This window comes from Leucopleurus acutus (assembly GCF_964270905.1).
Source record: "Leucopleurus acutus genome assembly, chromosome: 5".
NCBI lineage: Eukaryota > Metazoa > Chordata > Mammalia > Artiodactyla > Delphinidae > Leucopleurus > Leucopleurus acutus.
Genome location: NC_139147.1, coordinates 121,272,566 through 121,294,670, shown reverse-complemented (window position 1 = coordinate 121,294,670; position 22,105 = coordinate 121,272,566). Strand labels below are relative to the sequence as shown.

Sequence of the window (22,105 nt, the reverse complement as noted above, 5' to 3'; positions counted from 1 at the left end):
AAGCATATTTTAAATGGTTTGTGATGTGTGTTGGTTGAAGAATAGCTGAATGTTAAGTATAATGAAAATTTATAAATTGCTTTTAGTTATATGGTTATGGTCTTCTGGTCTGACATTTACAAAAGATGTTTATGAATGTTCATCTATTCTTTCTTTTCTAGGACAAATCTATTACCACTAGTTTACCTGTCTTGGATTTAATAGATGCCATTGCACCAAATGCAGTTCGTCAAGAAATGATCAAGAGAGAAGACCTTTCTAATGAGGACAAGCTGAACAATGCTAAGTAAGCCTTTATGGTTTATATTAGAACATAGTGGCTCTTTTGTTCTTAATCCTTGCAGGTGAGGCTATGATGTCCTTAAAATTCACATTTTTAAGTACAATTTATGTGAGAAATATGATTTAAAGACTCACAAACAACTTTTTTGTAAAGTTAACCTTGTCAAAATGTTTCATTCTTCTGTTAACATATATTAAGTGAAAACAAATACCAAGATATTTTTCTTGTCTTTTCAAGATACGCCATTTCAGTTGCTCGAAAGATCGGTGCCCGGATATATGCCTTACCTGATGACCTCGTGGAAGTGAAACCCAAGATGGTTATGACAGTGTTTGCATGCTTAATGGGAAAAGGACTGAACAAAATAAAATAATGAAACATTGATTATGATTTTCTGCCACATTAAACACATTGAATGCCTCACAGTTTACAGATTTCTGAAATGTAGTGGGTATAAAACCAGAGATTATTTGTATGCTCAAAACAGTTGTATGAATCATTAATGAATTTAATATCCTGTTCATACTAGCTAGGATTTGTTGACAATTAATTTACCAGTCGATACTGATAAGAGTGTGTTCATTTTCAAGATGATATTTTATGATTAAATTATTGTTTCCTGAAAGTCTCTTTAAAACAAGACTAATTCATTCTTTTTCATGGTTCAGAAATGATCAATGCAAAACTTTTTCTGCATGTCCTGCTGTGAAATGTGTTTTGAGTGTGTGTTGATTTTGATCATAATTGTATTCAAAGTCATAATCCAGTTTAATCCTTTTATTTTTTTCCCTCCAACTATGTGAAGTGGTCCAAAACTTTAACTTTTCTGTAAATTTCTATACTGTCTAAAATTTTTAAATGACAAGTATTGTTCATTAACATTAAACTTTTTTATATATAAGGACTAACTCATGAATAAACTTCAAAGTACATTCTCTTATATAAGTAGCAGGAGCTTTTTACTTAATACTTAATTTTAACTGCATCGATACTTTACATGTACTGGTTTGGTAATACAGCTTTAACTATGACCTGCAGTATATATATGTTGGTAAGATGTTATTAGAGAAATATGTGTGTACATATACATATTTTGCACCTGAATTACCCAGGTTTTCTTAAGTGGTATGTATACAGTCAACCCTCTATATCTGATGCATGCATATCCAATGGTTCCACATCCACAGATTCAACCAACCAGCGATCAAAGATATTTGAAAAAAAGAATTCCAGAAAGTTCCAAAAAGCAAAACTTAAATTTGCCAAGTGCCAGCAACTATTTCCATAGCATTTACATTGTATTTACAACTATTTGCATAGTATATTAGGTATAAGTAATCTAGAGATGATTTAAAGTACACGCAAGGATGTGTGTAGGTTATATGCAAATACTAAGCTGTTTTATATAAAGGATTTGAGCATCTGCAGATTTTGGTATCCTTGGGGGGGGGTCCTGGAACCAGTCCTCTGGGTACTGAAGGATGACTGTATTGGTCAGTTAACCAACATTAAGTAATAATTGTGCCCCCACTAGGTGCGTAACACTTTTCAGTTTGTAGCTATCTGGTACATGAAGATTTCTTTTAGAAATACTCATTTTGGATGTGCATATAGTTACTTTTCAACTGACTTCAAACACTGGCTACAGCTCTCAAGACGTGTTGATACCATATTATTAGCTTCATATTACACATGCTAATTTTTGATATTCTAGCCCTAATTTAGAATATGCCCACTGAATATCTTTAGTAGAAATAACACAAAGCTAATATTCAACATATTTTCACGTTTTTCCCAGTTTCCTTCAAATTGGCAATGTTTGGTTAATGCTTATGTTACTTGGCAGTAGCTTTGCTTCAGACCTATTTTTGTCTGAATTTTTTAGCAGTAGACCAATTCTGCTAACAATTGAGTTCAGAAGTTTACTTCCTTCATCTTCCACTGTTAGTACCAGTGACCAGTACTGCTGTGCAACAAAAAATGCTGTCACTTTATCTCACTGGGAATGAGTAGTCTAAACTCCCCTTCTACCATGGAGTAAAACATACGTGATGGTAAGAGTACGACTACTCATGTGCTTAGAAGAGAATTTTTTAAATGAGATCATCAACAGGTGGAACTTTGAAATATATTGTACAAAAGAGATTTCCTTTCCTTTTATCATTTGATACTTGTTTTCTTATATGAAGATTAAAATATGTTTTTGCTCTTTTGTGATATTATTTAAATCATTTCCTCTTGATTTTTTTCACCATTATATTCACTAAGTTATCTGATTTACATGCAATTTGGCACTTTAGAGTGTTCTTTCTCTCACAAAATATATTTAATAAAAATTCTGTGTATGTACAAATGTGTCAGTATTTATTTCATTTAAAGAAAAATATATAACTTGGAAAATTAATCTATCATAAACTTATTTTCCAGAAAAGAAAAGAGAAAAATTCCTACGCTAATGAGTAAAACAGCAACAAAAAATTTATTATTTTGGGAGGAGTGAAGATGGTTCTATGATTCTTTAACAGGAAGAATTTTAGGAAAGACCAAGTACATGATTTCTACAAATTTAGTTTGGGATGAAATAATTTGAGTTAATCAACATAAATTTGTCTATTATGATCCGGGTATGATACTAGACACTGGGGATTCAGCTGAGAAAAATATAGACAAAGTTTTCTGGCCTCATGAATCTTATTTTCTAGTGGAGAAAGACAGACAGTAAACAAATAGGATTTGTAGATGGTGATAAATGCACTAAGAGAAATAAAACAGGGAAATGTGATAGAGACTTAGGAACTGGGGTGAAGATGCTTTTAGTTTGGGTGGGTCAGGGAAGGTCTCTCTATCACAGGTCTCTGTGATAGTGAGGCTGAGGTATGCATGGTAGGAGGAGCAGCCGGATGCTAACTGTTCAGTAGAAGGAACAAGTGCAAAGGCTGTGAGGCAGGAAGAGTCTTGCAGGCATTTTAGGAAATGAAATAGCCAAATTGGCCTAAGAGGGAGAGGTAGAGAGTTTGGAGATGAAGACAGGGTCCATGGCTTATAGGTCTAGATCTGAATCTGGATTTTCTCTTCTCCATCACAACTGGAGTTGGGATGGCTCTTCAGTATATGAGGTTCGGTGAGTTGCTTTAAGTAACATGCTGCTTCTGAATCTTGCATGCTTCTGAATCTTGCACCTTCATCATAGCTCTATCATCGGCTTCCATATCACAGATGAAAAATAAATCATATAGAGGATCTTAAAATACCCCAATTTACACTGGATGAAAAAGGATCCGAGAAACAAGAGAGAATATTCTGCATCTGAGATGATTCAAAAAGACTTCTGAAGATACAGCTGAAACACTAGCTTACTTTGAAGGAGGAAAAACCCTCTAATACTTTGGAATGCCTCCTAGGATTATCTCCTAAAGTAAATTGGAATTCTCCTGAATCTAAGAAATCAGTCCAGCCCCTGTGGGAGCCTTATGGAAAAGGAATCACCTAAACCCAGAAGCTTGAAAAAACTTCAGATTAAAGTGGTTTCTATAGTTCTGAGCCATCTGAATTTTGACCCTTCAACACTCTGGAACTTTTGGATGGGCCTGGGTTAGAGTTGTTCTGCTACTGAGAAAAAAATTTTACTGGATTACAAAGAGTGTCCATAAACCCAAGTAGGTACCACTCCGTTCACTGGCCACAGATTTACAATGAGCAATTTTTTTTTTTTTTACAATGAGCAATTTTGACATTCCACTAAATACACAAACTTAGAACTGTATTAAACATTAGAGAATGGGGCAGATTTATGATCTACTAGAGATAAGAAAGAAAAAGCTAAAATGATTTAATAGATAACTGTTTTGAAGTAAACACATAAAAATGTTTGGAAAGGTGGGCAATCTTGTGTACCTAAGGCCTCTTAGAGAAGATCGAAAGAGCACTGTGAATGATGAGAAAGACATACTTAGGAAATTTGGGAGTTAGAGTTGGCCGGGACAGCGATGGAACAAATCAACCTGAACAGAATAGGAAGTATTTCTCTCAAATACATGTACTCAAGTAAATTTATGTATTGCCTTAAGAACCTAAGCACTATGGGTGCAATTTAGATTTTTGCACAGTTGGCTGTGGAAAGCAATAATTATTCGAGATACAATTTCCAGTCCCCCTCCCTCAGCTTTTAAAGTTGCAAGAATCTGCTTTAAATACAAGCTTAATTTAAAAAAAATATTCAAGGAAGTAGCACTTACTGCACTTCGGTTAGCTTTTGCTTAAATAACACTCATCTTCTAAAATCTGAGTTATAAACGTGAAGATGAACAAGAAACCACTGTAAGGACTATAACGTAGAGTAGATCCTAATGATGTGCTTATCCAATGGTTACATGCGAATAAATGTATGATACTAGAAATGTTATGCCAATTTTATATCACAAAGGAGTTTTTTTTCTTTTTAATACAGTTTTAGAAACAATTATGTAGCTAGCCCGACATAATTACACACAGATGAACACAGGTCTGGTGGCGTGGCGAGGGCCCGGTCCTTTCTGGTTTAGGCAGAGGACAAAGGAATATGCAATAATTCGACAGTTCCATGGCGAGGCGGGGGGGGGTTCGACTAAACGTTAAGTCATCAGAGGCTCAGTGAACCACCCCGCTGCATGTTTAACTTGTGTGCAGCCCGAGACGGCGGGGAAATCACCTCGAACCTGCAACCTGGTTGTGGAGAGGGTACATGCGACCATTCGCCTTTTCTCCGAGGCTGCACGCCTTCTAGGGGGCGGTGCGCTCGCGGACTCCGCCTCCGCCTCAGGTCCCGCCCACCACAGAGCCCGCCCCGTGGTCGTCGCTCTCACCGAGCGGAAGATGACGTGAGGAGAGCCGCGAACATCTCTGGGTGCAGCTCGGTTGGCGGTTTCCAGAGCCCTGGAGCCCGGCTGGTGCAGAATCGCCTCTTGGAGCGCCCTTCCCACCGATTTTCGTCCTCCACTCTGGCCGGGCCGCTCCCCGCGCGGCCCCAGCGGCTCCTGGCACGGCCCCGCGCTCGGCTGCCGCTCTGGCGCGGGCCACTCTGCCGTCCCCGGACGGGCGCGGACCTGCTCGGCCTGGGCGCCGGCGGCTGGGGAGGGGGCGCTGGCCCCGGGGCCGCGCATGCGCCGCCACCAATTTGGGGCTGTCGGTGGAGGGCGAGTGCTGGCTCCGTGGGGAGGCGACGCCCTTCGGGGCCAACGGGCCGCGCGCCGAGGCGGCCGTGGGAACGACTCATCCCTTTTCCAGCCGGGGGTCGGGGTCGGGGCTGGTGGGGGCCCCGCCCCCGTCTCCTGGCCTGCCCCTTTCATGGGCCGCGATGATGGCGGCCCTGTACCCGAGCACGGACCTTTCGGGCGCCTCCTCCTCCTCCCTGCCTTCCTCCCCATCCTCCTCTTCGTCGCCGAACGAGGTGATGGCGCTGAAGGATGTGCGGGAGGTGAAGGAGGAGAACACCCTGAATGAGAAGCTTTTCTTGCTGGCGTGCGACAAGGGTGAGAGCTAGGCCCCTTTCTCTGCTTCTGGATGCCCGTGTCCTTCACACCCCTCATCCTCTCCCCAGCCTCAACTCGGGGCACTTCCTCTTCCTCGTGCGCCGAGCGTCTGTTCGCGCCGCGCCCGCTGCACCTGCCGGGCTGCTCGGCACCGCCTCTGCCCTGTGAGTGCAGAGCTGTCGGGCGGGAGCAGCCGCGGGTGGCGCCCTCCGAGCGCCGCACCTGGGGCGGCGGCCCTGCCCGTGGTCTCCTTTCGTGCGGTCAGGTGTTCAGGTAGCGTCGTGGGGGCCGGGACCCTAGGGTTTCAGCCTCACCTGCGCTACTGACCACTTGAATGACCTGGTCTCCTGCATGGGGCTTTAGTTCTTTCTTTCTGGAAGCCCAGAGGTTTTGTCTAGTTTTGGACCTTTCAGTACGAAAAAATCCCATGTCCTTGCTTAAGGTTCCTCCTGCTTATGGGCTCTCAGCTGGTGTTTTCTTTTCTTTTTTCTTTAAAATCTTACTCGTATTATTTAACTCCAGCCACCCGGTGCCTTGGTGTTCAGTGACTGTCTAATGGCATTAGGTATGTCAATATCCTAGATGGACATAAAGACAGCACTTTATGGAGAAATTCTGCCTAAGTTCCAGAGTTTCTCCAAATTTATGGAACAACTTCGTTCATGCTTTTTATTAGAGAGGAAGGTTTATTGCTCCTCAGACGTCTTTGGGAAATAAAGGTAGTGCAAAATAATTACAGGGCAAAAATGTGGAATATATTTAATGTGTTTTCGTTTTTTAAAAAAATCTGGAAATCGATCACTTTTATGGCCGTAACAAAGTCTCCTCACTTAAGCATGCTTTCTATTGATGAATATAATAAAAAGAATGGGAAATTGATTGCCCTAAGACTAATTTTATTTCCTACGTGTAAAAAAGTGCTGTAAATTTTCTCTTTCTAAATTTATTCAGCTTGCCTTCCAGTGGCCATGCTTGCTTAGGAAAAATGTTTAGGATCATGCAAACTTCCAAATCATAAACCCAAAGGGCAACTTACACTGTGAAAAGATTAACTACAGAGGATTTTTTTGTTTGTATGTGTGTTTTTTTTTTTAAATAAATGACAGCCTCCTTAACCACTTTTACTGCTTTGAGATAGGATTTTATTTACACAACTTTTTGAAAACACATTGATGTATAAACAAAGTCCACCCCTGTCCATCATGAGTCCTTTTATGATCTTATGTAGTAGTATTAAATTATATTATGAAAGCATTTGTGAAAGTCCACCATGGACAGGTTCATACAGTCTTGGAAATGTGAAGAAACATAGAATATATGTCTATAACCTCATAAATATCATTGTCTGTGGATTACGTAAAATTATTTAGTATTTCTAGAGTGGATAGTCTGAGTTCTCTTCCTTCAAAAATTCTCTGAGAGAGGAAGGGAACAGATTGTGTTATACTAGCGTTAGTAAGTGGCTGCTACATCTACCCCAGCTTCTGAGCTATGGTTATTTTAAAGCAAACAGAAATTATGTCAAGAAAGGCAATTTAATATATGTTAAACTGAGGACAGAGGAAAGTCATAATGGAACATAGCTCGAGTAAGTACTTGTATGGTGTGTATATTTAGGATTATTGCATGACATATGTCAAAAGAGTTTGAATGTATGACAGTTCTGTAACCTGTCCAGTAGTGCCAGTTGAAATAGCCTTGATAGTCTTTCTTCGTCAGTTTCCTTTTTATAACATCATTAAGATCCTTGGAGAGATTTGGCTTTTGGGGGTAGGGTGGAAAGTAAATATGCATGCTTTTTCTCCCCCGTATAAATTAAAACATTTTTTAACAAGTGAGATTAAATAGGCATTTTCTGTTTCAGGTATGTTGAAATGAATTCTTAGGTTAGATTTGGAAAAATGGCTTATTTCTTACATGTACTTATGGTATACATTTATGCTGAAAAAAATATATTTGAGTTATAGCAGTTTTTTTGTTTACTCGTTTATATTCACTAATATTGTTAAACCTTTTTTAGCGTTACCCAAACCAAATCTAAAAGTGAAAAGTTTCCTGAAGTAGCTATAGTTGCCACTATTGCTTTGGAGCTTTCATCAAGCCAAATGGCAAACGTTGACTGAGACAGCTTTTGGGGTAGAGTACATAGGCTTTTCATAGATGATTTCATTTAATCCTCACAACCCCATGAGCCAGATGTTGTTATCCCCATTTTATGAATGAGGAAAATGAGGCTTAGCAAAACTTTAGAATTACTTTGTCCAAGGTTACATTAGTTAGTAGTAGAACTAGGATCTATTTTGAGCCTGTACTCTTAACCACTAAGTTTTGATGTAGTTGTAGTTGAATGAATGAAAATCACTTGTGTTAGAAAAGACATATCCATATTTGGATTTACTAATTGGAAATTAAACTTGCTCTCTGTGAATGTTTTATTAACTGTGGTTTCCATGGATTATGTTTATCCAATAAAAGTAAAAAGCTTTAATAGCACAAGAGCAGATCCACTCTAGAACATCTATGTTTCTCATCCTTTTTTCATTTATCAAGTTTACACTACATATGTAAAATGTCCGTAGTGTATTCCACTTAAGGAGAATTCCTAAAGCAAAAATTGTGGAGATGGGGTTATGTGTTAGTGGATGGGTGACCCTTTGAAAGGTGTATACAGATTAAGGAGTAAAGAAAAAAGGAAAGAAAACGATTTTATAGTTTGATTTTATAGTGTGTACAGCTAGCTTTTATGTAAATTATTAGTCCAATAGATCTAGGCAAGCGCAGATCCAGGTAGTGGCCACTTAATAGTGGCTATTGTTGATCTTGAAAGTGGGTCAGAATCATCTCAAAGGTAACATCGGTTCTTTTTCGTAAAATTTAGAAGAAAAAGTGAATTGAAGGCTCCTGTGCCAGTTATATAAAGCTAAGTCTGGCCCCCCACCCCACATAAAATTCTCAGAAAGTACACCTACTCTTTTTAGACGTAGAATGCTGCAATTCAGAGGTAAAGGTTAATTGAAACAAGAGCTGAAACAAGAGTGTTGTTTTATGGAATATTAAGCAGTGATTCTTACCACCCAAGTCTTCTTCCTTTCACACTGAGAATTAGTATGGTAATGAGCCACTTTTATTTGTGGGAGACAGGGGTCTAACTTCAGACCTGCTGGCTGGAGAAAGAATTAATACCTTTATTTAGGGAGCATCTAAGCTAAATATAGTTAATTCACCTCTTTGAAAGTAACTGTTGAGTAGATGGTAGCTTTAGTATTAAACCCTTAATTTGCTGATGATCAGTAATCAGTTCTTGTGTAGAAAAGGAAAATGATGAAAGGATTCAGTCTGGATTCAGTCCCTGCCAACTTTTCATGAAGAACATTTTCAGGAAATTTGATTTGCAATAAGTCAGGAGGCCCTTCTTGAAATTTCAGCATGGAGTCAGGGAAGGGGTGGAGAGAGCTGAATTTCACCATTATTGTCAGGCTCAGTCTAATAATCTAGATCTGTGTCACCTTTGTGGTATTGACTTGCTGCATTGTATGGAGGTATGCTGCTTAAACTTTGCATACCTTTGGCTTAGCATGCTTTTGAAATGGGTAACATTTCTGGGAGAAGTAATATTAAGCTGTTGTTTTAATAGCACTTAATATATTTAATGGGACTTTTAAAAACAGCTATTTGAAAAGAGATTTTGAAGTGTCTGGGGTTGGAGAGGATGGCCGTGGGAAGAAAAAGTGCAGAGTACTGGGTACTGCCAAGAAGTTTTATGTCGACAAGGGACACCTAATGTTAAGAGGTATATGTGCTGTGAGGGAAGAAAACTTTGCAGAAAGGAGAGGTAAAGAGGGTACTATATACAAAATTCTACAGGCATTTCACAAATTGTCATTAGTATTTAAGCATTTAAGTATTTTGTACAGGAGAGTTTTTCAAATCACCAGTGGTGCCATAGTGTATGGTTCATCTTGATTTTAACAAAAAAGACTCTTAAATCACCAGAATCTTGGTGGATAGTTTTATTATAAGAGGCTAATCATTGAGCAGCTAGCTGCTTCATAGTAGTATAATACTGGCATTTCTTTGTAGTGATTACAGAAGTGTGCTTCTTTATTTCATTTTTAACTTGCTGTTCTTTTCTATAATTCATCATCTGACTATATATCAGGTTAATTTTGTTAGGACACTGGAGAAAGGTGCTTTATCAAGAAATAACTGACTACATCCCTATCCTTTAGTACCTTCTTCTGTAGTGCAGATGCTCTCTTGTGCTCTTGTGAGGAGCAGTAAGGGAAATAAAGTATGTTTGTGCCTAATAGATCTGTCTGAAGGGCAGAAACAAATGCTCAATTTAACTTAAATGGCCTATTTATGATTTGGAAGATGGGATATTCTTAGTATGCAGTCAGTCTTTTATCTGGGCAGTTAAAAAAATGTAACCCAAGCCAAACCCCTTTACCTAGTATATTATAAACTTTGGGGAAGGGTGTTAAAAGATTAAATTTTATTGTATGGGTATTGTTGCAACCTAAGAATAATTCCTCTTCTTCCATGCTTCCAGTGTTAGAAATATCTTCCTTATAACTGACCACCAAATTTAATGATACTAAGAAGTTTAAGATCTAGGATTAGTAGTTTAATATGTAATGAGTTCAAAAGCTATCACTAAGAGGTAAGTAGTGACTTTTAAGAGCCTAAACAAATTAACAGGACTAAAAGAATTCCAATACCTTATCAGTATAGTTATGAGATTCAGTGGAATTTCTTTGCATGCCAAAACTTTGTGACCTATAAAGTGGTGATCAGCACTGTTATTAATAGCTTCTGTTAATTAAAAAAAAAACTCCTGTGTTTATTTTCTGGTCATATTTGTTGCTCCATCACTAATACTTTTATATTTTTTGTAGCTTAATTTATATTGATCCATAGTGTACTTTTTCAGTTCCATAAATATGTATAATTTAAATGTATGTGAGATTAAGTTTAAGCAACACAATAAATCCTTTATGAAACGGTATTACTGCATACCTGATATTAACTAAAGTTTTATACAACTTGTAACATCACTGTGAATTAGATCTCAAGTCATATACCAGACTCTAATTACAAAGTAAACATTGCTTCTAATAGATTCAAGAATATGTTAATAATTTTTAATTTATAAACTAATTTACTCTAAAAAAATCAGCATTACCTTCTATGATATAAGTATAATTTTTTCCTGCAGCAGTGTCTGCTCTTTTGCCAGGTGATATTCATTATCACTAATAGTCTTAATTAACAGACATAAATGGCTAAGAAATTATAGTAATAATTGTCTTTTTCCAAAAATATTCAGAGTACTACGGACAGCTCAGCATGCCATGTTTCTGAGTATCTAATTTTGAAGGTTTCATCCACAACAATGTGATTACAAACATGTTGGGGTCTATGATAAATATTGGGTTTTGCACATTTGGTAAAACTACATTTTAAATTGTCTTCATTCTAAAAGTCTTGTATGTGTTTTTTTTTTTTCTTTTTAGTATTTGGTTCAGACTAATTTGAAGTTTGCTGTAGAGTTAACATTTTAATCAGTATTGTCACTATTTATATTTCCAGATCCAACAATTGAATTTGATCATGGCTTTGTATTTTTTTACTTCATCATTCTTTTTCCTCTTAATAATAAAATCTTCTGTTTTAAGTGTCTTTAGTAATAGTTCAATAAGAATGTTGCAGTTGCCATAGTCAAAAAGTTTGTTAGATAAACTTGGTTTGAAAAACTTCACAGATTTTTTGACAGATAAATTCTCCAGTACTTCACAACTAACTGAAAATTTGGTTACTATAAAATTAAACTGACCGACATTAATACTCCCATTTCAGTGATGCTGAAATTTACCATCATATGTCAGAAAATAAAATGAGATGCCAATGAAGAAAAGATGATCACCGGTTCTTCACTGATACTATATCATATCTCCACTGTCTTTCTCAAGTTGGCCAGGGTGAATATATCACAGTTGGCCAGGGTGAATTTGTTGCTAAGGATCCATGGGATTACAACAGTATTTTTATATACTATTACATTTTTTTAAATTGTTGGTTAGGACTCACTACATTGATTTCATGACTGCTAATGGGTTTCAACCTGCAGTTTGGGAAACATTGGTGTAGAAAGATCATAGTGGGTAAGTGGGAGAGTGGCAACAAGGTAAATGCAGAATGATAGCAAGGCCCAGGTCCCGTAAGGCTTAGTAAGCCACGAAAAGATTGTGGCATTTAAAGTGTGATTAAAAATCTTGAGGATTGCGCTTCCCTGGTGGCGCAGTGGTTGAGAGTCCACCTGCCGATGCAGGGGACACGGGTTCGTGCCCCGGTCCGGGATGCCGTGGAGTGGCTAGGCCTGTGAGCCATGGCCGCTGAGCCTGCGCGTCTGGAGCCTGTGCTCCGCAACAGGAGAGGCCACAACAGTGAGAGGCCCGCGTACAAAAAAAATCTTGAGGATTGAAAACCTGATATGATTTGAATTTTAAAATGATCACTGTGAATGCTGGGTGGAGAGTGGATTAAAGAGGTGGTGCTGGAGTAGAGGTGGGCAAACTACAACCCACAGGCCAAATCCACCCACCACCTGTTTTTGGAAGGCCTGTGAGCTAAGAATGATTTTTATATTTTACCTTTCAAATGGTTGGGAATAAATCAAGAATAATATTTCATAACACTTGAAAATTATATGAAATTCAAACGAGTGTCCATAAATATTTTTTGGAACACATTGGAGTTCATCGTGTACATTTGGTCTGTGGCCACTTTGGTGCTGCAAGAGCAGAGTTGAGTGTTTGCAACTGGGATGATATGGCCCCCAAAACCTAAATATGGCCCTTTATAGAAAAAGTTTGTTGACCCCTGTACTAGAGTGTAGGCAGCTGTATCAGTAAAGACGTTAATGCAGAGTCCAGGAGAGAGATGATGGTGTCTTGAACTGGGGGTTACGGCGTACATGGGTACAAGTGGATAAGTATGGGAGATACTCTGGAGAGGGGACTGAGAAGTTTTGCTGTTGAATTTGGATACTGGTGGAACTGATCAAAAAGGTTTCTTTTTCCTTCCAGTCTAGGTTTCCTATAGGTTCTGTGACTATAGTTTATAATTGTTCATTTGCGTGAATGTGTCAACCGTGACAGGGTGGAAATTTTTATTATTTTTAAGGATGAAAATTATTTATTTGGTTTTGATTTCTAAGGTTTTTTTTTCCTTGTATAGCCCCCCTAACTGTAATGGGAATAGTGTTTGAAACCTTAAAGCTGTAGAATCTGACATTTGCAATTCAATTACTTTTTAAACAGCAATCTAAACCTTAAAAATGTGTAGCCGTTGTTTTTGACCATTTGCTGTATGTGAAATTTATACAATTTTATAAGAATTATATGTATACAGCTCTCTATACTTTTCATTCTCTAGCAATATGGCTGACCAATCTGAAAACGCTTCTGTTTTAAATCACCTAGAAATGCTAGATAAAATATAATAAACATACATTTAAGTGAACAGCTGAGCTTTCAGGAAAGTAAGGAAAACAGATTCAAACATAAAGAAAAGACTGAAAAACAGAGGAGTGTGTGCGTTGACATTTGACTGCTCCGTGGATGGGAGCAAGAGATATTAGTCTGGGCATTGTTGGGATTTGAATTTTAATGCCCTTGTGGAAACAGGTTACAAAGCCTTGAGTTTGTACAAAGTGGGGGAATTGGAACAACATCTAAACATGAAACCAGGATCCTTAAAGGACTACACTTTCAGCAAAGGGGTAGATGAGGAAAAGAACCCGTCCATCAGCACAGGGAGACTACAAAGAACCTTTCAAATAAGACTTCCCTAAGAACTTGTAACTATGCTCCTGCCTCTTGTTGGCTTGGGGTTTAAATTAATATTACCTACTTGATCTGGGAAAACCTAAACTGAGAAATTAGTATAAAAAGGATTCATAGGGTAGCAAAACCTCTGAGTTATCTGGAAGAAGCAAACACAAAACATCCTTGGTGGGACAAGCTTTCAAACGAGGCTGCCTAGTTTCCCACAGTTAACCTGCATGAAGTTGAGTTTGCAATATCCAATTAAAAAATTCAGAAGACAGTCACCTATTATTACAATAGACACAACAAATAGGATTAAATCCCTAAGACCTAGATAATTATCATATGGAGACCATAAAATAAGTATGTTTAAAATGACAAAAAGCTTAAAATAAGGAAATTAAAACATAAGGAAGTAAATCAAAAATTTGGAAAGGAATCTAATAAAACTTAGAGAAATAAAAAATGTAGTCATTAAAAATAAAATTAATGAATAATCAGCAGAAATAGTTGAAGGAGGAATAAGTGGAAGAGAAATCTGAAGAAGTTATCCAGAATGCAGGAAAGAGAGAGAGAAAGAAGAAAAATAAATCTTTAGAGACAAAGAAGTTAGAATGGGACAATCTAACATAATGTCTAAAGAAGTTCCAACAGGAGAAAAAAAAATAAGGGGATGAAGCAGTATTTGAAGAGAGAATGGCTGAAAATATTGCATATGAATGAAGGGCATAGTCCTTAGCTTCAGAAAGCCTAATGATTCTCAAGCAGGATAAATAAAATCTAATCCTCACCCAGACACATCATGAAACCAAAGAAAATAGAGCAAGGGTTTTTATAGGTAGCATTCTCCTACAACTAAGATATGGAAATCAACTCACGTGAAATAAGATTTTAAAGTTATTTTCCAGTATTAGTGATAAGTTTTCACTGATCTATCTGCATGTTCATATTGGTTCAACTTTGTGAAGTGTTTGATATGTTTTTTGCCATGGAGCATTAGTGTCTAAATACTAATTAGTAGTTCTATGAGGAAATAATTTCTTTTTGTGACTAGTTTTCTTCTTGAGGGAACTAAGGAAATACACCATCAAGAAAACTACCATTCAACATCTTCCAAAATGTGTGGGGACTTTAAAGTCACTGGTTAAAAATAATAGCATAATTTATTTGAAATTTTAACCAAAAAAATCTGTTACTTTTCTTTGTTATTCACTCATTTAGTCCAGTTTTAGAATTTTCTCTTTCTGTATCATGAAATCATTTTTTTTCCTTCTGATTTCCACTCTGATTGTTCTTTTCCTGTTTCTTATTCATAGACTTCCAAGGAACAGCTATATTTGCAAGTCACTTAAAATCATTTATTCATTGAATGTTTAAAAAGTAAGATGAAATAAAACAAAACCCACTTTGCTTTCTTTCTCCATTAGCATTTCTCTTTTGATTTATTCCCCTTTTACCTGCTGCACCAGCTGGTTAGCAGACAAGTATAGTGGGCCCTCTGTGAAAATGATTACCTCCATAATTATTCTCATTTCACCCCATGAGTTAGCTGTTTTGTTGTGGGGTAGAGTGAGGCAGAAGCTAATCTGCATAATCCTGACAGGTCAAATTTCGCTTTGAAATATTCTGACATTGGCCTCTACCAGCATTAGTCATAGTCTTGCTTAAGAGTTTTGTGAGCTGAATATTCTGTCGTTATTTAATCTAAACAGCTTCATTAATGATGTGTGTGTGTGTGTGTGTGTGTGTGTGTGTGTGTGTGTGTGTGTAGAGTGGGGAGGAGACTAGGAATTTCGGACATCTTTCCCTTTTACTCTACATACCCGCAAGCATATACACGTTCACCCTGCTTTTCCAAAGTATTTTCCCCTGTAAAACCTCTTCATAACATCCTCCACTTATTACTAGATCTCGTTTTTAACCATTTAACAATTAAATGTATGTATGTATTTGAGATATAAAACTTAAATCCTTTAAGCTTATATCTTATTTTCCTAGCACGCAGTCTATGGTTTTAGACATTCTTTATTACTTTAAATATCTTCTGAAAGTTCTTCTCCTTATAATCAATCAGTTATGAATTTTAAACAACTTTGATTTTAAACTGTACATTTAAATTTTTTCTACTTTTTATGTTTGCAACTGATGTACATATTCTTTTATCAGGGTATAAGTTTTCAGCAAGGAAATGCTCACATTTTCTTTGCACATTTCCATATACAAAAATGAGTTTACGTTTTTTAATCTTTTAAATCAACAGGCTAAGTTTTCTTTACAGTCATTCTTATTTAATATGTCATGGATATTAAATTATGTTTGTATATTGTTATTTAGGTGACTATTATATGGTTAAAAAGATTTTGGAGGAAAACAGTTCAGGTGACTTGAACATAAATTGCGTAGATGTGCTTGGGAGAAATGCTGTTACCATAACTATTGAAAACGAAAACTTGGATATACTGCAGCTTCTTTTGGACTACGGTTGTCAGGTACAAGGCTAGATAATTTTATCCAGTAGCTTCTAAGTACTGTTAGATATGCCATGTTTTCTCCTTTCTTTCTAGTTTCCTCCCTCCCTTCCTTCCTTCCTTTTCTCCTTCCTTTCTCTATTTTTCTTCTCTCTTTCTTTCACCTTTTATTTTGTTTTGAGCTACTAAAAATTTAAAACCAAACTAAAAAAAAAACCCTTTTAAAAAAAGTATAGTATTTTGACTTGATTTATCTTTTTCTTCCCAACTTTCACTCCTGCCCCTTATCTTATATGTTTTAAACCATCCGACAGAGGTAAATTATCATGACTTATTAAAGATGACTTTGTTTTTATTACTTACATTATTATATTACTATTTACCTTATATATCTAAAAATAGTACAAGTGTTCTGGAAGTGTCAGGGGAACAGGTATTTCTGTGGCCCATATAATTTACAAGCATAAAAACAGAATACTCCTCACTTACAAAGCAATTTTCAATTTGATTTTCTCCAAAGTTTTATTAAATTGTCCTTTTTGTCTGAAATCTAGTGTTTGCTTATAGCTAAAGGTGAACGGATTTTTTTAAACTGGAAAACATTGACCTTTCTGCTTGTCTTCATATCAGTTCGTGTAAAAAATCAGGCATGTGGGGCTTCCCTGGTGGCGCAGTGGTTGAGAGTCTGCCTGCCGATGCAGGGGACACGGGTTCGTGCCCCAGTCCGGGAAGATCCCACATGCCACGGAGCGGCTGGGCCCATGAGCCATGGCCGCTGAGCCTGCGCGTCCGGAGCCTGTGCTCCGCAACGGGAGAGGCCCGTGTACCGCAAAAACAAAACAAAACAAAAAAAGCAGGCATGTGTATGTCTTGAAAGAATTCAGTTAAGAGATCGGAAGGAAATTTAATAATATTATTTTCCTTCCTTTTTGGTTTGCTTATGATGGGACCTAGCATATGAATTCTGGCTCTTTTTTTTCTTTCAAACAGTATGGTTCTTTGCTCTTTTGTATCTTTAAACTAATGAGACTTTTTTGGGAGTGGTATCAGGAAGCTCTCAGAAGATTTTAAAAAAATAAGTAGGTTAGTCCTATGTATGTTTCTATTATATATATAAATATAATACATATATATATGTATTAAAACATGTGGTACTGTCTCTGTGTATACATATTTAGAGTAGAAATAAATTGCTTTCCCAGAAATTTCATTTATCCAGAATACCCCCGAGAACCAGGAAGTAAGTGAAAAATACCTCTGAGCAGCCAGGGTAGATGGCGGTGAAGTTTCCCATTTATGAGCTTTATCATAGGGGTAATTCTGGAGTCCTCCTTCAAAATCTGTTTTTTCTTACTTTAGGTTCCACTTTAACAAACTTACTTAGTTTTCTAATCCATAGAGAATTACAGGGGCAACAGAAAGGGCATGAGGCTGCAGTGGAAAAAAATTAGGCACAGTACCTCTGACTCTATTTAAAGAGGTCAATAGCATTAGATACCTGTTAATCTGTGAGGGTACTGTATGTTAGAGTGGTAATTGCTGTTTATAACAATGGCCCAGAGTCAGTAAGGGAAAGTTAAATTATACTCAGTACGTATTACTTGAAGAAAGAAGAATATGTATAGTACTTCTGAAAGCAGAAAACTTCCATCAAATTTGTTTAAATTTCAAAGTTAAACACTTAAAGGCATAAGCTTCAGTTACCTATAAAATAATGTCACAAAGGAAGTCTCTGATGATTCTATGTAAAAGAGGTATTAGGGTATTGATATAATAATCATTTTGTCTTTTTACATGTAAGATTCTATGTATATAAAATTTCTGCAGTATACATGGTTCTTTCATATACCTGATCACATTTGAACATCATAGGCAGCCTGTCTAGACGTTATATTTTTTATAGATCAGAAAACTGAGGCTCATAGACTGTAATGAATTGCCCAAAGTTCTAAAATAAGTAAGGGCAAAGCTAAGATTGAAGCTAACCTTTTGACTGCAAATCCCATGCTCTTGCCAGTTCACTGTGTTTCGTCTTAAATTACCTATGTCTTATCTGTCAGTCAACAGATGTCCAAGGCCTTTGGTTGGGTGTGACTGTGGAAATGAATATGTAAAACATGAGTTCTGTACTAAAGGATGTTAAAACCAATTGGACAATGAAAGTGCATATGAATTTTAAATCAATCAAATGATACAAAAGTGTATTTCATAAGTGCTGGGTGGTAATAGTACTTGACTCTTGTATGTCGCTTTGAGGTTACAAAGTGCTTTCATGTATTTTATCTTGTGTTATACTAGTGGCTCTCAACCAGCAGTTTTGTCCCTTAGGGGACATTTGGCAATGTCTGGGAACGTTTATGGTTTTGCAGCTTGGGGGTGGGTTAGCACTGGCGTCTGGCAGGTAGAAGGTAAGGGCGTTGCTAATCATCCTACAGTGAACAGGACAGCCCCCCACAATAACGAATTATCTGGCCTCAAATGTCAATAGTGACACCATTGAGAAACCCTGTTTTATACTTAAACTTTTGTGGTTCACAATAAATATTTTGGAGACATAGGAAAGAGGAGATCACTGTGGTTTAGAGCTAGCAAGAAAGGTTTCATGGAAGAATGGCAGTTGAGCTCAGCCTTGAAATATTAATAATTGCTAATATTTATATAGTTCTACTGTGTGACAGGAATCTTAAATATATATTCACTTCCTTAATCCTTACAACAGTTCTATGAGATAGGTGCTATTATTATCCCCATTTTATAGAGGAGGAAACCATGGTACAGAAGGTTTCAGTAACATGCCCAAAGTTACTCCGTAAATGCCAGATCTGGAATCTGAACCCAGGTTCTGGCTCCAGAGTCCATGCTTTTACCTGCTACCTGAAACTACTGTAAAACAGGAGGTGGAGAAGGACGTAAATAAAGGCATGTAAATGTATATTCTTGAGACAGTGAATTGACTTAGCCTTTTTGAACAAAATATTTGGGTTGGATAGTAGTGGAAAATATCTGGAAAAATAACTAAGACAAAACTGATGAAAAGGGCTTGAATGCCAGTCTAAGGAATTTGGCTTTTATATGATAGATAGTGAGATCATTAAATAATTTTTGAGGAAGGATGTGATGTGTCCAATGGTATTTTAGAAAAACTAATGTAGTGGCTGTGTTCAGTACAGATTAAAAAATGGGAAGTGGGGAAGGCTATAAATAGCTTGGGTGAGCAGTTTTTATAATAATCCAGATGTGAAGAGGTTAAAGCCTGAACTGGAATAGTGGCTATAAGAATAGGGGAAAAAATGGCAGATGTGAGAGATGTTATGAAGGAAGAATTGATAGAACTTAGTATTTAAATTTGGAGGGGGGTATTGAGAAGGAGTCCAAGATGATTTGAAAATCTTAAACATGGGTTACTGGGAGAATGATGCAAGAAAAACAGGAAGTTAAGTCAAACTTGGGGCAGAGAACTGTGAATTCTGGTTTTAGCCTTGTTTATTTTGGGGCTATCAGGCAGTTTCCAGTGGAAAGCTGACATCTCTAGGGAGAGGTTGGGCTGGAGAGATACAGCAGTCGTGGCCATGGAGATGACCCGACATCATGAGAGTGGATGAAATCATAGAGAAGAGCAAACAACTAGTGCTGATTCTTTCTCAGGGAGCATCTACATTAAAAAAGGGCATTAGAAGGAAAGGGTTTCATTAAAGGAGTTAGGATATGCAATGCTGTGAAAACCAAAGAAACGGTTTTATTACGTTGCTGAGAAATCAAGGAAAATGGTAGGAAAGGCCATTGGATTTTGAAACTGGCATCAGTAGAATTAGAGAAAATGACACGCATGAGTTTGAGCGTGAGAGTGAGAGAAAGAAAACTCTAGTGGTGAGAGAAAGAGAGGATCATGTCAATTAGCAAAGAGTGAGGAAGTATTTCATGTTTTGGGAGGTTTGGGGAGGTGAGGGCTGGGACTGGTGTTTCTGCGAAGGAAGGACCAAGGTCCTGTAGAAGACCAGAGCACTAAATAGAATACCTAGGTGGAAAATTGAGCTTTGGGAAAGAATGAAATAAATGAGTATCTGAGCTTTGAGGAGAGAGTATGGGAATTGTTGAAAAGACAAATTCTGAGGTGAGAAGGGAGATAGTAACCTCATTAATACATAATAGGTGTGTACTGAATAGATTTTAATAAAGAATGGTCAAATATCTGTGAAAAATTAGGAAGCAAAACTAATGAGGACATTTGTATGCCTAGAGATACATAAATAATTTAAAACATTTTTCCCTTCGGAGCTGCCTTTGATATATCAAGTAACAGCATTGTGCAGAATAAGTCCAGGGCAACTCCTTACATGACTTTTTTTACATAAACTTTTTTATACCTGAAGCTTATCCTTTTAAGCCTTGAAAGATTTAACATGAATCTTTCTTTATTCTTTACTAAATAGTATATCTGAATATAATTTAACTTTACCATCGTAAGTGGGAATCATTGAGAGTTTAATCATTTTACTTTGCTTCATATAGTCTGAGACTATTGACATGTTTTCCCTTACATTAAGTGGCTTCAGACTGCTTTGTATTGATAGTGATTTTGCTATGCTGATATTTTATCTTCTCAATGATCAACTTTTAGCCGTTTTTCATCCTTCTTCCCTTCTTTGTTGGTTTTAATCTAGCCTGAAGGGTACTTGGGAAAGCCAGGTGTCTGTCATTTATGGACAACTCTAAGTCGGTGTGGGTGAGGCAGTTGCTTCTAGGAAAGAATGCCCATGAAGTTCGTTTGTGACAGCTCAGTATGGTTTGGGGAGAAATTTGCAGCTAGATCCATGGCTATGTTTCAGATGATTGGAGTTGCCTGGTGTTTTGACTTCGAGAGCAGTGGCATTACTATAGGTAGCTTTATAGGTTAAAATTAAAAACCATAAATGAACTGTTTAGTAGTAATGAACACATGGTTCTTTTTGCTTGTTTGCTTCACCTGACCAAGTACAGTAAAAACTGAAGAGAAACGTTTGTAAAGCAGAAGAATAATAGTGCTAGCTTTTAAAGAGTAGGCTACAGCCCAGTGAACCCTAAAATGTTTAAGGGATAAAATAATGAATTAAATTTCCCATGAGGGTGGGGAGTTTTTCCTGTAGGAATACATAGGCAGTTCCTAATGGTTGAATGTGACCCCAACCCAATTATTTGGGGTGCTTAGTCCTATTTTTAGACATCCAGATGAAGTCTGCCATTTTTAGTCCTGTTTTTGACATCTAGAGAAAGTGGATGAAAGCTTTCTTTTCAGCTACAAAGAATATTAAAGATCTGGTATAATTTCATTTTCATGGGAGAGAATATTGATTTAAATAGTTGTTAAACAGTATAATAGTTTAAAAATGTACAGGGTACATTTTTAAATAATCAGGGTATTTTCTTAGATTAAATCATTACCTATCCCCACTTTTTGCTTCTGCCTTTATGGTTTTCCTTAAAAAACAAAACAAAGCAAAACAACAAGAAACCCCAAACCTGATGTCTCACTTGCCAAGTATCACAATAGGACTGAAGAGTTTGTTATATCGAAAAGTTGAAAAATCTCCATTTCCTCAGCTTCTATTTAATTACTTTTTCCTCCTGTCAAAGTTGGAGCTTCAAAATGACCTATAGTTTGGGAGTAAAACTATAAAGTCACTTCTCCGGCTTGTCTCTAAGGACATTGGTATCCTAGTTCTTTGTGATTTTTACTTGCTAAGATTGCTGATGTTGGGAATTTCCTGGTGGCCCAGTGGTTACGACTCGGCGCTTTCACTGCTGTGGCCTGGGTTCGATCCCTGGTCAGCGAACTAAGATCCCGCAATCAGTGTGGCACCACCAACAAAAAGAAAAAGATTGCTAATATTAATGCCATATTTGTACCATTTCAGTCAGCCGTGTGTGCTTTAAAGATGAGAACAGAGGGGCTCCGCCTTCTGTTAACATATTTTTCATTGTCCCCTAGCCTCATGGTTGCATTATCATTTTTATCAGACAGAAAACAGTCCTTTACCTGTA

General features: G+C 37.2%; 2 protein-coding genes across 4 annotated transcripts in view; both read left to right on the top strand.

Annotated features, from left to right (window-relative positions):
• The window catches only part of PLS1 (plastin 1), a 117,833-nt gene extending 115,333 nt beyond the window's left edge, over positions 1–2,500 (top strand). For both annotated transcript variants that reach the window (XM_082840234.1, XM_082840233.1), the window contains exons 15-16: positions 162–286; positions 521–2,500. In XM_082840234.1, the coding sequence (XP_082696360.1) occupies positions 162–286; positions 521–656 (261 nt within the window). In that variant the 3' untranslated portion in view covers positions 657–2,500. The remainder of the gene's footprint in view (positions 1–161; positions 287–520) is intronic.
• Positions 2,501–5,600: 3,100 nt separating this feature from the next.
• Positions 5,601–22,105, top strand: part of TRPC1 (transient receptor potential cation channel subfamily C member 1) — a gene marked incomplete at its 5' end in the record, with an annotated part of 62,226 nt that continues 45,721 nt past the window's right edge. Inside the window, 2 exons of one of the 2 annotated variants that reach the window (XM_082839134.1) lie at positions 5,601–5,790; positions 15,954–16,108. In XM_082839134.1, coding sequence (XP_082695260.1) covers positions 5,616–5,790; positions 15,954–16,108 — 330 coding nt within the window. The remainder of the gene's footprint in view (positions 5,791–15,953; positions 16,109–22,105) is intronic. The other variant, XM_082839132.1, reaches the window with a different exon arrangement.